The following is a 16,319-nucleotide window of genomic DNA, read 5'->3' on the forward strand; positions in this document are numbered from 1 at the left end:
AAACATGCCAGTGAGGGGAACTGACAAGCAACTGGAAAAAAAATCACAAAAGGAATCTTGTGGAACAAAGGCAGAAAACCCTTCTTTATTGGGCTAAAGAACTGGTGCGTCACCATGTGGAAGCCAGAAACGTTCGACAAAATTACCTAATTAATGACCTATAATTCAAATACCATTTGATATTTTTTCTGCACAAACATTCTCCTTTGTTTTCAGAGTAAATCTGGCAATTTTCAAGCTACACAGATGCTAAAATAGGCCTGGATAATGGTTGCAACCTTAACTGAGGAGAGGCTTCCCCCTCTCCAAAATGTATTTAAATATGATACTGATATATTGTTACTAATAATATAATATTGCTTTAAATGTGATTGGGGCCATAATTCAGAAATGATTTAACCTCTTAAGGTTTCTGTAGTATCTCTGCTCACACAAAAATGAATTGAGGCACCTCAAAAAAAAGTTTGAAGGAGAGTAGCCAAAGGGACACGTCCCAGGACAAGCAGCTGGGGACAAAAATCAAACAGGACAGAACACAAAGAGACAGAGCAACCAGCTCCCAAACAGCCACTCCCAAAATATAACTACAGTCTGTGTTCAGAAGCCCTCTTCTTTCAAGGGTTATGTTGACAGGTTCCTTGTCCTCAAAAAGCATTTAATGCTGTTTTATCTCCTCACTATTTCTCTCAGAAACCTCAGCACCTATGAGAACTTTGAAATCCATTTGAAATTGGTAATCTGTGTTTGTGTGGACTTTTTAGAACATTTCTGTAGTGGTCTTTACTTCTCAAACAAGCTTTCCTGCCCTTTGTGGAAATCTGGCTACGGCTACACTACAGTAACTCCCCACTTAACGTCCTCTCGCTTAATGTTGTTTCGATCTTACATCCCTGCTCTGTTACAGAACATGCTAGTTTAACGTTCTGCAATGCGCTGCTATAACATTGTTTGGCCACCTGCTTTGTCCATGGCTGGCAGCCCCCCATCAGCTCCCCCCCCCCCACCACCTCCCGCTCACCGGTGGAACCCACGAATCAGCTTCTCCCCCTGCTCCCCCCGCCTGCGACAATCAGCTGTCTTGCAGCATTCAGGAGGCTGGGGGGAGGAGCAAGGACGCAGCACACAGCCTCCCCCCTCCTTCCCCCACCTCCTGAATGCTGCAAACCAGCTGATTGCCGCAGGCAAGAGGCTGGGGGAGCAGAGGGAAGGTGCTAATCCTCAGGGTCCGCTGGCGGGAGGGAAGCGCTGCTGGGGGCGGATAGGGGAGCGGATGGGGGGCTGCCAGCCTGTTTAATACCTGTATTAAATTTGCTTGTTTAAAATGTAAATAATACCTTTTGTCTGGCAAAAAAAATCCCTGGAACCTAACCCCCCCCCCTTTACATTAATTCTTATGGGGAAATTGGATTCGCTTAACATCATTTTGCTTAAAGTCGCATTTTTCAGGACCATAACTACAACATTAAGTGAGGAGTTACTCTATTTCACAGCTTGACATTAGAAATGTATATCCATGGGATCCAACATTGAGATTTAGTGTGTGCAGCTCTGACATTCAAACTTACTTGTGTTTAGAAACAGTTATGTGCGTGCCTGATCTAGGGTTGCCAACTATCTGTTTGCAGGAAACCAAACACCCTTGCCCGTTCCTACCCCACCTCTGCCCTGAGGCCCCATCCCTGCCCTGTCCCTTCTCCAAGGCCCTGCCCCCTGCTCCCACTACATGCCCCATCCCTTCATGGCTCACTCTTCCCCACACTCACTCACTCGCTCATTTTCATCAGGCTGGGACAGGGGGTTGGGGTGTGAGAGAGGGTGTGGGTGAGGGCTCCAGCTGGCGATATGGGCTCTGGGGTGGGTCTGGAGATTAGGGGTTTGGGTGCACCTCTGGGCTGGGAGTTGGAGCCAAGGGGTTTGCCGTGTGGGAGGGGGCTCCAGGCTGGGGTAGGGGGTTGCGGTGCAGGAGAGGGTGAGGGCTTTGGCTGGGGATATGGGCTCCGGAAATGAGGGATTCAGGGTGAAGGAGGGGACTCCAGGCTAGGGCAGAGGGTTGGGGTGTGAGAGAAGGTACAGGCTCTGGGCTGGGGGTGCAGGCTCCAGGTGGGGCCATAAATGAGGCGGTCAGGATGCAGGAGGGGGCCTGGGCTAGGGACAGGGATAAGGGGTTTGGGGTGCCAGAGGCGGCTCCGGGCTGGGGCGAAGGGATTCAGAGTGTGGGAGGGGGCTCCAGGAGGCAGTTTGAGTGCAGCAGAGGGCTCAGGCCTGGAGCAGGGGGTTGGGACATGGGAGGAATCCGAGGTGCAGGCTCTGGCCTGGTGGCATTTACCTCAGGCAGCTCCCGGGAAACGGCTGGCATCTCCCTCTGACTCCTAGGCAGAGGCGCGGACAAGTGGCTCTGCCACTGCCGCTGCCTGCAGGCACTGCCCCTGCAGCTCCCATTGGCCATGGTTCCCAGCCAGTGGGAGCTGCGGAGCCAGCACTCACGACACGGGCAGCACGCGGAGCCTCTGTGGCCACCCCTACACCTCTGAGCCAGAGGGAGATGCCAGCGGCTTCCTGGGATCCGCGGGTGACCAACCAGACTTTTAACGGCCCGTTCAGCTATGCTGACTGGAGCTGCCAGGGTCCCTTTTCAACCAGGTGTTCTGATTGAAAAGGGATGCCTTGCAATCCTAGCCTGATTCAAAGCACATTGAAGTCCCTGGGAATTGTTCCATTGATTTCACTGGACTGAAGATCAGACCCTATGTACTTGTTCCACCTAAAGATCAAGTAAATGTCTAAAGTGACCTAAATAACTGAGGTACAAAACAGATGTGAAAAGGAATTTGAGGCCAAGTTGGAAATCAGGCCCAATATGTGCAATGTGGCTGAACTAATGTAGCCAATGGAACCTTACATTTTGCATTTCTGTAGTTTTTGGTATTCAGTTGTATCAACAAAGGTTTTGCATTTAATTATGTACATGATTTAGATTCTAGATGCTGCACATTTAAGTAATGAAGATGGGCTGCCTATGGACTCAGTCCTGCTGAAAGAAGTGCAGAGCCAAAGTGCTAGCGTGAATGCTCAGTCCACACTCTGTAATGAAGTGTGCATCTCTGCATGCCCTCAAGCCAGCCAATTCCAAAAAATACCATACAAGCAAGTATTAAGACAAACAAAGAACAAAAACCAACAGAACCAAGTAGATAAGAATTTAGATTAAAACAAGCAACCCCACCGCCTGCTTCCCCTTTATCTTGTCCTACCTGTGTCTGCGATTATCATTTGTCTTGCTTTGGCTAAACTTATATTGTAAGCTCTGTGGGGCAATTATGTTTTTTCTAAGCTTTGTATATAATTGGTGCTATATAAATAGATAAATAACAATCAACTGTAGGCCCAAATTGGCCTGAAATAAATTAAGTATTGTAAGTAAGGGGGAAGTGGTTACACCCAGTGCATAGTAACTTAAATACCATCCATTACATCAGGGATCGGCAACCTTTGGCACGCGGCCCATCAGGAAAATCCGCTGGCGGGCCAGGATGGTTTGTTTACCCGCAGCATCTGCAGGTTCAGCCAATCGCTGCTCCCACTGGCCGCGGTTCACCATTCCAGGCCAATGGGGTTGCCGGAAGCAGTGGTTAGCACATCCCTCAGCCCACGCTGCTTCCCGCAGCCCCCATTGGCCTGGAACGGCAAACGGCGGCCAGTGGGAGCTGTCATCGGCCAAACCTACAGCCGCTGCAGGTAAACAAACCATCCCGGCCCGCCAGTGGATTTCCCTTACGGGCCGTGTGCCAAAGGTTGTCGATCCCTGCATTACATGCAACGATGTGCACAGAATCTATTTTTAGGGTTTTCAGTTACTTCGATAGCCAGTGAAGGCTGGTGGCTCCACAGTAGGGGCTGTACTTGAATAAAATGAGAGTAGGGGTAGGGACAGGGCCGGTGCAACCATTTAGGCGAGTGTTATAGCAGATCAATCCAACATTCTGTCACTGACAATGGCTAGTACCAGAATCTAACCTGCACACAGGGAACGTTCCACCCTATCTCCATTACTGGCAGATTACAACATGAGGATTTATATTTTTTCATGAAATACATTTAATCTTGAAAAACTGTACCTGGTGTATACTGCAGTTTTAACTATGAGATACTGGGGTGCTGGGAGCAGCTCTGTTAAGCATGTTCTCAGGTGACAAAAAAAAATTCTTTAAAAAAAATTGATTGCCCATAGGCTCTGAAAGAAACTCTCTGACAATAATACTATAATAAAGAGTAATCACTCTTTTCTGTGTCTAATATTTTGCTACAGTATATGCACATAATTGTGTTATGATCACATCCTTTCTATGAACCACAAAGTATTGCTAGACACTGAAGATATGTGTACTGTTTCTATAATCAGAAAGGGAAGATTCTAGGTAGGAGCTCTGCAGTGAAGCAGAGAGATAGAGTAGCTTTAGGGAATAACACTATTTTCTTTTTTCTAATAAAGCCCCTTGTTCAGTTTTAGAAGAAAGCAACTTCTAAAATTATTTTACATGACAGACAACAGAGTCATTTTTAAGCTCTATTGACTTACAATGTCATTAGTTGAACATATTTCAAATTTAACAATGGCAACAGCAAAAGGCAAAGGAAATCAGTGTGAGAGATGTGTCCTCATATTAACCGCAGCTACCCCATTAGTATGTAGTCTATCAGTTAAACTGCAGCATACAGTATATACCATTTTTCAAGATCAAAGCCATTTAATCACAAATATGGTGGGTTCTAAACCCACCATAAAACTTGGAAGAAGGAAGAGGAGGGGGGAAAAGAAAGGATAGTCTAGCAGGAGGGCAATGCTTTTTTTTTTTCAACCTTAGCAGCAGCACAAACAGCAATACTTGTTCTGTTTTTTTCCCCTCAGCTGCTGCCTAAAGTGCCTATGCAGCTGTTGTGATTCAGGAAGACAAATCATCAGCTAACATAGCCACTTCACTGTCACTAACATCAGGCTTGGTTTCAAGATAAATTTCCTTTTCTTACCAGATCTGGGGACTCATTCTCAACTCTCTCACACTGCTTCTTTTTATTCATTATCATTCTTCCCTTCCGGGATCTGAGGATTGTAGAGAGGGCGATAGCAGCAAAAAAGGAGGTTGTGACTGTGGCAGTAATAGCTGTGAAAATATTAATGCTACTTCCTGATGCTTAATTACCACCATGGCTCTAGCCTTCATTTTTTAGGATGCTTGAGAAGTTTGTGGCAAGGAATCTTTGGCAATAATTGGAGTCCTCAGATTTCATGGACACCACACAGTGTGGGATTAGACCAGATTTTGGTACCGACATAGCTCTGGTCTCATTATCTGATTATCATCCCCTAATACTGGACAAAGTCAAGGTACCCAGCTAATTCTCCTAGATCTATCTGCTGATTTGAATTCATTGATTACAATGTGGATAAAGCTTTGGACCCTGCCAGTAACAGGGGAAGTAGTACTAGAGTAGCTCCATTCTTTTATCTCCAAGTGGACCCAAAGAGAAGTGTTGGGTGATTGTTTTTCTGCCTCAAAGGTTCCCTGGCGTGAAGTGCCATGAGATTCAGCCAAGTCGCTTTTCCTGTTCAAATCACTAAGGGAAAGAGAGATGCTTTCAGCTGCAGTGATATCCAAATCCGTCTGTTTTTCATTAGAACTGGATAGGGGGTTTTTTCAGCTTGCCCATTAGTAGTTAAGATTGGGGAGTGGAGGAAAGATTTTGGCTGAAGCTCAATCCACATCAAACAGAGAAAGTGCTGACTGGCAGGGATAAACATCCAAAGGAGATGATGGAGCTCTTAGAGGTCTTTGTAACAGATAGTATTTGCTCTACTGTTGTTAGTAAAGTATACAGTCTCAGGGACCTGTAGATCCCCAGCTGACTTCATCATGAAGCAGCAGTGGGCAAGGGTGCTTTTTTGCATCTAGCTCTGGCTAAGAGTCTGTAATTTTCCTTTTGAATGAGGACCTCACCAGAGTTCTCTCTGTCCTGTCTCCTCAATATTAGATTATTATTACATCTTTTACCTAAGGCTCCACACATCAAAGAGCAAAGAATGTGCTCTTTGTCCACTCACCTGGTAGAGCTTCTCTCAAGAGACGTATGGCAATATATGTGTCATAATATGCATGGGCTTCCAACTATTTTCCAGATGCAATTGAAGATTGTGGTTTTGACCTATAAGCTCTATGATTATTTGGGTCCTTGCTACTTATAAACAGCCTCTCTCCATGCAGTGTGGTTCACCCAAGTCGCTTTAAGTTAAGGTTTAAGTGGAAGTGGCTGACAGCAGAGGGGTGCCCTAGATCCTGAAACCAACTTCCTCCACTGATTGAACAGACCTCAAATCTATCAAACTACAGGGCAAAACTCCAACTGCAGGATTCAACTATTCTTGGAGGTGTTACACGAGGGGTTAGGAAAATCATGGTGCTTCCTTTTCTGATGGAGGAGTCTGTTCCTTTAATTGCCAACATTGTGTCCACATGTAAAGTCATCTAGCTGATATATTTTTTATTCCATGTGCTAAGAGAGTTTGTGATCAGCTTTATTATTAAAGATAATTATTTTATAAATTAAAATACAAATAAAATTAATGCAGCCTCTAGCAGCTGCTGTAATGAATTTAGAAACATTTCAACATCTGTATGTGAGAGAGCGGGAGACAGAGATAAAAATATCAGCACCACTAAATACACAGCAACTAAAGTGTGTTTATTTAGTTTAGTAGTTTGGTTCTCTTGACCACTCTTTGGCTTTATGCATAGCCAGTTGGTGAGTTTGGACACCATGTCTTCTCTTCTTCCACAAATATGTTGTTTGATTTTTTTTTTCTAAACTTTAGATGCCATGAAGCAAAATTAAATTACATGGAAAATTATGAATATCTGACTTCAGGCTCTCTCTAATATTGTTTTGGAATGTAGATAAACACAGTCAATATGTCTATCTCCCTGTAATACTTCTTTTTCTTTATGTCCCTGCAATATTTATGATTTTTACTGTAGTCGATTTCTGATATTGGTTTGGAATATAGTTATGTAGTAATATATTCAATATTGATTTCTCTGTGACCTGAAGTATGTTTTCCCCACACATTATTAAAGAATACTAGCCCAATTTTAAGAGTGCTAAGCACTCACAGTTCCCACTGCAAGATAAGATATGGGCACTCAGCACTTCTGAAAATTGGACCATGCGTTTACAAAAGTTTGCACCTAATATACATGCATTTCTACGTATATTAAAAAATTGCTTCATTTACATATTTTATTAAGAGAATAATACATGACTGGACTTTATTGCTCACTTCTCTGATTTGATGATTTTCTAAGAACGAGCATTTCCTGTTATGCAATGTCAGATTTCAGATGCTTGTTCCTTCAATAAAATGATTTACATATTCAAATATGCCTTGTCAATAGCAGTTTGAACTCTGGGGTCTCTGTTTTTAGTCACTCTGCAAATTAAATAAGCCTAATTATATGTCAGCATTGTGGATATCTTCAGCAGGTATGAATCAAGGTACACCAGCGGAGAATATGGCCTTAACAAAAGAATTTAGATACTTTTCAAATTTAAAACAACATAATTTCACACCTACAAGTCACTTTCAAAATCACATACAGTGGTTGGAAGTTACTGTTCAATGATATTCTTGGAATTTTGCTCTGGAAGATAGGATTAAAATTCAAAATGATCTGGACAAACTGCAGAAATGGTCTGGAGTAAATAGGATGAAATTCAATAAGGACAAATGCAAAGTACTCCACTTAGGAAGGAAGAATCAGTTGCACACATACAAAATGGGAAATGACTGCCTAGGAAGGAGTATGGCGGAAAGGGATCTGGGGGGTCATAGTGAATCACAAGCTAAATATGAGTCAGCAGTGTAACATTGTTGCAAAAAAAGTGATCATTCTAGGATGTATTAGCAGGAGTGTTGTAAGCAAGACACAAGAAGTACAGTAATTCTTCAGCTCTACTTCATGCTGATTAGGCCTCAACTGGAGTATTGTGTCCAGTTTTGGGTGCCACATTTCAGGAAGGATGTGAACAAATTGGAGAAAGTCCAGAGAAGAGCAACAAAAATGATAAAGGTCTAGAAAACATGACCTATGAGGGAAGATTGAAAAAATTGAGTTTGTTTAGTCTGGAAAAGAGAAGACTGAGAGGAGACATGATAATAGTTTTCAAGTACATAAAAAGTTATTACAAGAAGAAGGGAGAAGAATTGTTCTTGTTAACCTCTGAGGATAGGACAAGAAGCAATGGGCTTAAATTGCAGCAAAGGAGGTTTAAACATTAGGAAAAATTTCCTGTCAGGGTAGTTAAGCACTGGAATAAATTGCCTAGGGAGGTTGTGGAATCTCCATCATTGTAGATTTTTAAGAGCAGGTTAGACAAACACCTAGGAATGGTCTAGATAATACTTAGTTCTGCCATGAGTGCAGGGGACTGGACAAGATGACCTCTCAAGGTCCCTTCTAGTTCTATGATTCTATGGCCTGGTCTACACTAGGAGTTTATGTCAAATTTAGCAGCGTTAATTCGACTTAACCGTGCACCCGTCCACACCAGGAAGCTAATTAGTTCGACCTAGAGGGCTCTTTAGTTCGAATTCTGTACTCCTCCCCGACGAGGGGAGTAGCACTAAATTCGACATGGCTATGTCGAATTAGGCTGTGTGTGGACGGAAATCGACCTTAGTAGCTCCGGGAGCTATCCCACAGTGCACCACTCTGTTAACGCTCTGGACAGCAGTCCGAGCTTGGATGTTCTGACCAGCCACACAGGAAATGCCCAGGGAAAATTTGACACGCTCCGGCACCTTGTGGATGTTCTGCAGGACCGCAGGCAGGAGGACAGAGCACCCCTGCACTGTATCTGCAACCGCCCTCCCCCGCCACAAAGTCCCAAACCCCCCTCACCCAAAGTAACAAGAAGGAGGGGCGACAGGGGCCGTGAAAACTGTCACTGCACCTCTGCAGAGTGCACAAATACAAGAAGGCTCTCATTCCCTAAATGTTGAGAAGTCCTTCCCTTCCTGGCTCACCGAAGCCCCAATCCCAGTTTCATCTCCTAACTGTGTAGTTGATTATTAAAAGTAGTTTGCTGTTAATTACTATTTCCGTCAAGTTTTTCTACAGAAGACTGTCTGTGAAGGGGCGGGGGGGAAGGGGGTTGTTAATTGCATAGGACAGTCACCTTTACCAGGGTACAGACACGGGGGCAGGATCAACAGCAGGTCACACACACAGTGCAGTCAGTAGGCACCCTGGTCGGTCTGGGAGGTGTTTTCCATGTTCTGTGTGGGTGGGGGGTACGTGACTTTGTGGCATGGGAGGGCGGTTACAGAACTTATGCAGCGGTCCTTGTCCCGGACCACAGAGCCACGCAGCAGGGGAATCTGTAACCGTCCTCCCCCGCCACAAGGTCACGTAGCCCCCGCACACAGAGTCCCGAAAAGGAGGGATGGCAGGCTCCGATGAAACAATCAGTCCAGCACTGCAGACCGCTCTAGGAGCAGGAGCCTATCATTCCTCGAGTGTAGAAGCGGTGTTAACATCACTGCACACCCTACCCACCACAGTCTGCGTCCCTGTTTCAACCCTTTAACGTGAATTCATTAATAAAGAAAACGTTGTTAATTAACAATGTTCCATTAACTTTATTTTTAAATATGTGTTGGAAGGGGGAAAACGTGGTGAACAGGGTATGTAACCGCAGAAGAAAGTCAACAGTAACTGAAGCAGGGGCAGGTTCAGCTTCTCTGTAAAGAAACTGAACAGTCACAGGTTACCCTGCTCCCTGAGGAACCTAGCTTTCAAAGCCTCCCGGATGCACAGCGCTTCCCGCTGGGCTCTTCTAATTGCACGGCTGTCTGGCTGAGCGTAATCAGCAGCCAGGCGATTTGCCTCAACCTCCCATCCCGCCATAAAGGTCTCCCCCTTGCTCTCACAGAGATTGTGGAGCACACAGCAAGCTGCAATAACAATGGGGATATTGGTTTCGCTGAGATCCGAGTGAGTCAGTAAACTCCTCCATCTCCCCTTGACACGTCTGAAAGCACGTTGAATGATGACAGTTACCCAAGACCACCCTCGACACATTTTTCCCCCCAGCATGCATTGTGGGGAAATCCCAGAATTCAAATGGGCAGCGGGGACTGCGGGAACTGTGGGATAGCTTCCCACAGTGCACCGCTTCCAATGTCGATGCTTGCCCCGTTAGTGTGGACTCACAAAGTCGAATTAGTGTCCTTAGTGTGGACACACAAATTTGACTTTGTAAGGTCGATTCCACAAATTTGAATTAAGTTAGATTGAACTAATCTGGTAGTGTAGACATACCCTATGTGACTATTTTGAATTTCTTCCCAGTCTTCACCTATTTTTACATGCTGAATAAATGCACACATCAAAAAGCCACAGCACAGTGCAAATGCATAATTTGCACCCAGATAGAGATCTGGAACATCCTATAGTACAAGGGTTCTGATACAGCCCATTAATATGAGAGTTCAGAATTCAAAACCTCCTGAAGTTCTGGGTGTTCAGATCCATGGTTTTAATTTTGACCCAGATCTAATAAAAATATCTTCAGATGTGCACAAGAATAAAGATAAGACACACACACCTCATTCTATGTGCAACTGTGCATCAGCATGCATCTGTACACTCATATTTCCCTTTTTAAAATTAGGTATATCTTTGCAAGATAATGAAAAGTTATTGATAACCTTAGTTTGTCAGGGACATCTTCTTGGTAGTAGAAACCATCCTTTGCAATGCAGTTCCTTAGAAAAATACCTTATGATACCAACACCTACTCTTTACAGTTTCAAGTTCTTTATGGCAGAATGGAAACACCTTGATCTCCCTTATTGTTCAATAACTTTTTACTCATTTTTAGCCAAATGGAATAGGTCAAAATAATTGGATGAAACAAAAGAGGAATTTAATTATATACACTCAGAGCAAAATCTAAGGAAGAAGGAAAGAAATGGAGAGGGAGGGAAATCCAAATACTACTTATGAAATAAAATAAGGAACAATATGATACATCAGAAAACACAAGAAATAATAGTGAACACAAATGTGTCCTTAATACTTTCTGAGTGATAGAGGAAACAAACTCACTCTAACATAATTATACCATATTAAGTGTGCCTCAGGCTAACAATGACTCTTCTAGTAGTCCTACCCCTGTGCTGACATATTGGTAAGGTTGTCCCCTGCCAAAGTCTCTGTAACTCTCATGAACACTAGAAGTCCCCTGGTCCTTCTTAGAAGCTCTCTCTTTTTTGAGCTCCAAGCACTCAAAATCAATTCAAAGACACCTCTCTCCAACTGTAAAAGATAACAATCTTGCCTCTCGCTGATTTTGTCAGATTAAATTCCTAACTAAAGCTAGTCAAAGTTTTTTTCAGCTAAAGTTTTTGTCTTGGAAAATGGGGGTTTCATTGAAAATGAAAAACTTTCACCAAAAAAAATTATTCAAATACATTTTTTGGTTTTCTGACTAGAGGGGAAATTCTCAGCCTCTCATTTTTTCACACCTCTCTCTCCCCTTCCTCCCCCCCGCACTATGGGGAGGAGCTTTTTTTTTTTTTTTTTAAGTGTTGAAAGGTGAAGGGAAGTGTTGCTTTCCTTGTTTTGTTTTTTAATTCCTTTCCAGTGAAAAAAAATTAAAAAGTTGAGAAAAAGGAAGGGGAGACAAAAAATTATAAACAAAATATTTCAAAATGAAATGCAAATGTTTATTGTTTTGAAAAAAAATCTTTTTTTTGTCAACAAATAGGAAAAAAGTGAAAACAAATAAAATGAAAACTTCATGTAAAAAAAATGTCAACCATCTGTACCTTAACACAATCCTAGAACTGCATCCTGGACCCTATGTCGTCTCTGGAAAATCTCTGAGCTATCTTTATTTCATAGCCTTAATAATCTATTTCTAAACACCCTGTCCAGTTCCAGTGCATTGCCTAGGCAGGCATACACTACAATATCTCTGCCTAAAAATAAATCATTATTTTAGCCAGAATAGCAATTTTCTCCTCAGACCTCTCTAAATACAGAGGCAGAAATTCCACCCTTCCAAATATAAACTCCAACAGAGTAAAAAATGTTAATCAGAGGTAAGTTCAGACCCCTAAATACTTCCTCTCCACATGTACTGCGTCTCTCTGATTAATCCTTATTAACCCATTAGCCCTCTAATCTGTTAGCTGTACCCTGACATTGTAGGGACTGTGATTCCATTACAACATAATTCCATAATGCCTATTTCCGTATTCTTAGTGTAAATAATATCTACCTGAATATCCTTAAGATTTGAATTCTAAGTACCAGAATATTCATTATTCATGCATATTCTTCTTAGATATCTGCATCTCTGAACAACACATCTTAGATATCTGCATCTCTCAACCAAGTCACATTTTAGAAAAATCAGTTAGTCTTCTCCCATTATTCACCGGCATCCTTTCCCTAGTGACAAATACCACAACCATTTGCACAGAATTGGGCAAAAAAACACCTCCCTCCAGAGGCTGCCTCCATTCCCTAACATAATACTCCATTACTGCCATCCTGGGGTCTGGAAATCCAGGTGCTGTTTTGAAATCAAATACCTTTGTGGAAGAGGATTGCTTTGCAAGTGTTTATGAGGCTATAATCTACCTACGATTTTCACATGTATTATTGAAGAGGAAAATTTGACCCAGTGTTTAGAGGTGAATTGAGACTTAATGCATTATATTGCTTTTAGCAAGGCTTCCACAGATGTTGCTGTGTGTTTAATCACACAGACTCGCTAGCTCCCTTTGGCTCCTGCTGCTTTTACGTTATACATGACCATCACATATGGGCTACTTAATTTGACAATAATAAAAGCTTATTATACTTGTTCTCTTAATACTGATTCTTTGCCATCTCTTTATTATTTTTCTCTGAATATGGAGTTTACTGGTTCAAACACTTCAGAATTTTTCCTTTCACTTAGAACCTTTTACTATAGACAAGAGCTACATACACACTGCAGCCTCCATACATTAGGGATGAGTACTCACTGTTAACAGGGTACTTTCTTAAGACAAAGAAGACATTTAGCCTCCTAATAGCAGCATAGGTATTCCAGGGCTTCTCAAAATCAAGGATACTGAAGATTCAATGTGATGTTTATAGAGAGGCAGGATTAACCCTTCAGAGCCCAGATAGCCAATTGTTAGTTGCAAACTTGAAATAAAGCGTGGGATTTCCCTCAGAAAAGCTCTGCAGAAGGGGAGAGGGGTTTGGCTGAGCCACTGGTGAGGCAGGTAAAACTGGAGGGAACTTCAAGAGGCAGGAAATCCCCTGCTGCCACAGACTAACAGGTCTGGTTCTGCCCCCAAGTTGAAATGAGGCTGAAGCATCCACTGCAATGGACCTGTAGGTCTTAGCATGATGATGAGTAGAGCCTGGGACCTCTAGAGTGGTTTAAAAGTGTCTGGGGCCCACCACCGGGGGGGGCAGGAGAGCGGGAGAATATGATCCAGCCACCAATACTTATTGTTTGTTAAGTGCTAACAATGAGCTTATATTACTAAAAATATTGCCAAAAATGACATAATTTTTCAAACAACAACATTTATACCTAACACTGCAGTATTTGGACAATATAGTGCATGGTACTTTACACATATATAAGGAGAAAAATCCCTGTCCAGAAATCTTATCTAGTTTAGACAATTCACATATAAATAGAGCAAAACAACATGGTAGGAGGGTAGGGGGAAGAAGCTAAATGCCAAAAGAAGAGGAGAGAGGGACATGAACTAGTCACATTTTTCCCAATTTCTTTTCCATTTGCAGTTAGTTATTGTTGTTAAACCATCTTCCTCTAACTGGATATATCTCACACACATACACAACATACATAATACTTATCTAGAGTGAGTGTGTGTGCACACCTTATATATATACATACACACATTTAGCTGGGGGCAGTACTCAAGCAGAGATTAGTGTTTTGAAAAAGGATTTAAGAAGGAAGAATGGAATAACTTACACTAATGAAGTACCTTTCATCCAAAGAATGTCAAAGTGCTTTTACAAACTCAGACATACAGACACCATTCAGCCACCTCTGGGATAGACAGGAGATAGCCAGTCGATACATAGGACCACTATAGTACAGTGAAGGGAGGGGAAATATTTTGTTCTGTGTCACAGGCTCAAAGAAACACATACACAGAGTAAAGTTCATTGTAGCCAGTTATGAATTAATCCTGCAAACAATTATTCATGTGACTAATTTTAACCATTGCTACTCACATAAGATTTACTTGTGTGTGCGTTTGCAGGCTGGATCCTTAATTTGCCTCACAGGAATGAAAAGTTGAATTGAATCTGCAGGGATTTGAAGCTGTGGTTTCTAGAAGTCTGAGCATATAATGCTTAGTATTATCTAAGGTAATTTGTTGTTCTTTTGCTTGTGTTAGCAATTAGAAAGCACAGGTTTACTTTGTTTTCAAAGAATCATGTAAAACAAAATGCTAGATGGATTCCTACTAATGCAATTTTGAACAAATAACATAATAAGTGTCAAATGGGAAAGGGAACATATTGCACCACTGTCAAAATTTTGTAGTAATTCTCAGTCTTACAAGACATCAATAACCAGAAGATTATTCTTTAATGACACAATAAATGCTTACCATATTCAACAGTTTCTGTGTAGAAATATGATAATTCCAAGCAATTGACAAAAGTGCATTTATTTTATACGTTGTAAATCAATAGGATTTGGAACACTGATTTGGAACATTGCAAGGAGATTAGCAGGGTGTGCTGGCTTTTTTTTGCAACCAGTCATAGAGGGACAAACAGATCAAATAAAATATAAATTATTAGTAGTAGCAGCTGAAAAGGGGGTTTATTCTCTTCCCTGCAATGCCCAGACCTGAAAATGACAGGAACAGTGCACGCTATGATCAATCAACTGCAAAGTATGCTGATAGAAGTGTACAGAGTCAGGAAACCCAACCTCAATAAAACTGCCTACCCACAGCTCATTACTCTTCTAGACTCTTTTCTTCTGAGTGTTTACTTAGGGCCTGTGTGTTAGTTTTCTGTTGGTAACAAGTGATGCTGGTATTATACCTACCCTAGTTGTTTTCACTTTATTCCCAGAGGAACAGCTCCATCCTTTCCGATCTGGAAGAACTTTACATTCCTCCCCTTCAAGACATGGTTGCATGTGGCACCACCATTTCTGTTCCACTATTGAAGCTATGAGAGGGGAAAACATACACATTTACACGTTCAGTAAATAGCCACTTTACATCCCCATTATATGGTAGCATCAATTTTATTCTCCACAACATTTTTAGAAAAAAGTATATTGACCAACAGCTACACTGCAAGTCAGAATCTTCCTAAATCAGTAAGACTCTATTTGTCAAGGGCACTGCGTGAATTTGGCACCAGCATCTCTTCTTAATTATTAGTTATTACTATTTTGTTTTTATGTTTGTTACATTTGTTTAAATTTATCTTGTTTCAAGAACAAATTTCACAGCAATCCTTTTCAATCACCAATTCTTTTTTCCTGGTCAGATGTCTAAGTTTTTGGCATAATCTCTTCTTTTGAGTTAATGTATTGTGTTTGAAGTTCTGCACATTCAAGGTAAGATTAAATGTATTCCCTGAAGATAACATACTTACAGCTTCTATGACAGCAAACACAGAAAAGATAATTCATGTAAAGGGTGAAACAGCCTTATCCTTGTGCAAATTGAGTCAATATTTTCTCAAATAAAACCTATTTTATGCCAGTTTTGTTTGCAATATTAAGATCGCACTATGGATAGCAAAAACAACATTGGTCTAAAAAGCCTAAAAACGAGCAAACTATGCTCTGCTTGTTTGTTTTTCCTTGATTTGTGGCAAAGTAACAGATAAATAAAGTATGAGACTGCAGCATATGAAAATAATATGCTGATGTAACTTATGCATAAACACTTTTAATTAAATTAACTTGATACAACACTAAGAGCATTCTATTATTTAGATCACATTTTGATTCTCAAAAGGTCTGTTTCACTGTCATCTAATGATTTCACATAGTGTTTCCATAAAGCAATAGCAAATAATTCATTTTTCTTATCCTCCTCTCCCACTTATCTTGGAGCCGCCCTTCAAACCTCAGAATCCTTTCTAACACTTTTAAACACTGCTCGGTTTAAAAGAAAGATTCCTAGTTTTGACACTAAACATTACAGAACCCACTAGCAAAAATACAAGAAAATGAAGTAA

General features: G+C 41.7%; 1 protein-coding gene across 2 annotated transcripts in view; it reads right to left on the bottom strand.

Annotated features, from left to right (window-relative positions):
- TAFA2 (TAFA chemokine like family member 2) overlaps positions 1-16,319 on the bottom strand; it is a 327,624-nt gene that overhangs the window by 19,240 nt on the left and 292,065 nt on the right. The window contains exons 4-5 of one of the 2 annotated variants that reach the window (XR_006578158.1): positions 15,169-15,293; positions 14,337-14,444 (exon numbers count right to left, since the gene is read on the bottom strand). Coding sequence is in view for 1 of the 2 variants with exons in the window: in XM_045010273.1 (XP_044866208.1) it covers positions 15,169-15,293 (125 nt within the window). In the remaining variant the exon portion in view is untranslated. The remainder of the gene's footprint in view (positions 1-14,336; positions 14,445-15,168; positions 15,294-16,319) is intronic. The other variant, XM_045010273.1, reaches the window with a different exon arrangement.

Source organism: Mauremys mutica, chromosome 1 (assembly GCF_020497125.1).
Source record: "Mauremys mutica isolate MM-2020 ecotype Southern chromosome 1, ASM2049712v1, whole genome shotgun sequence".
Classification (NCBI taxonomy): domain Eukaryota; kingdom Metazoa; phylum Chordata; order Testudines; family Geoemydidae; genus Mauremys; species Mauremys mutica.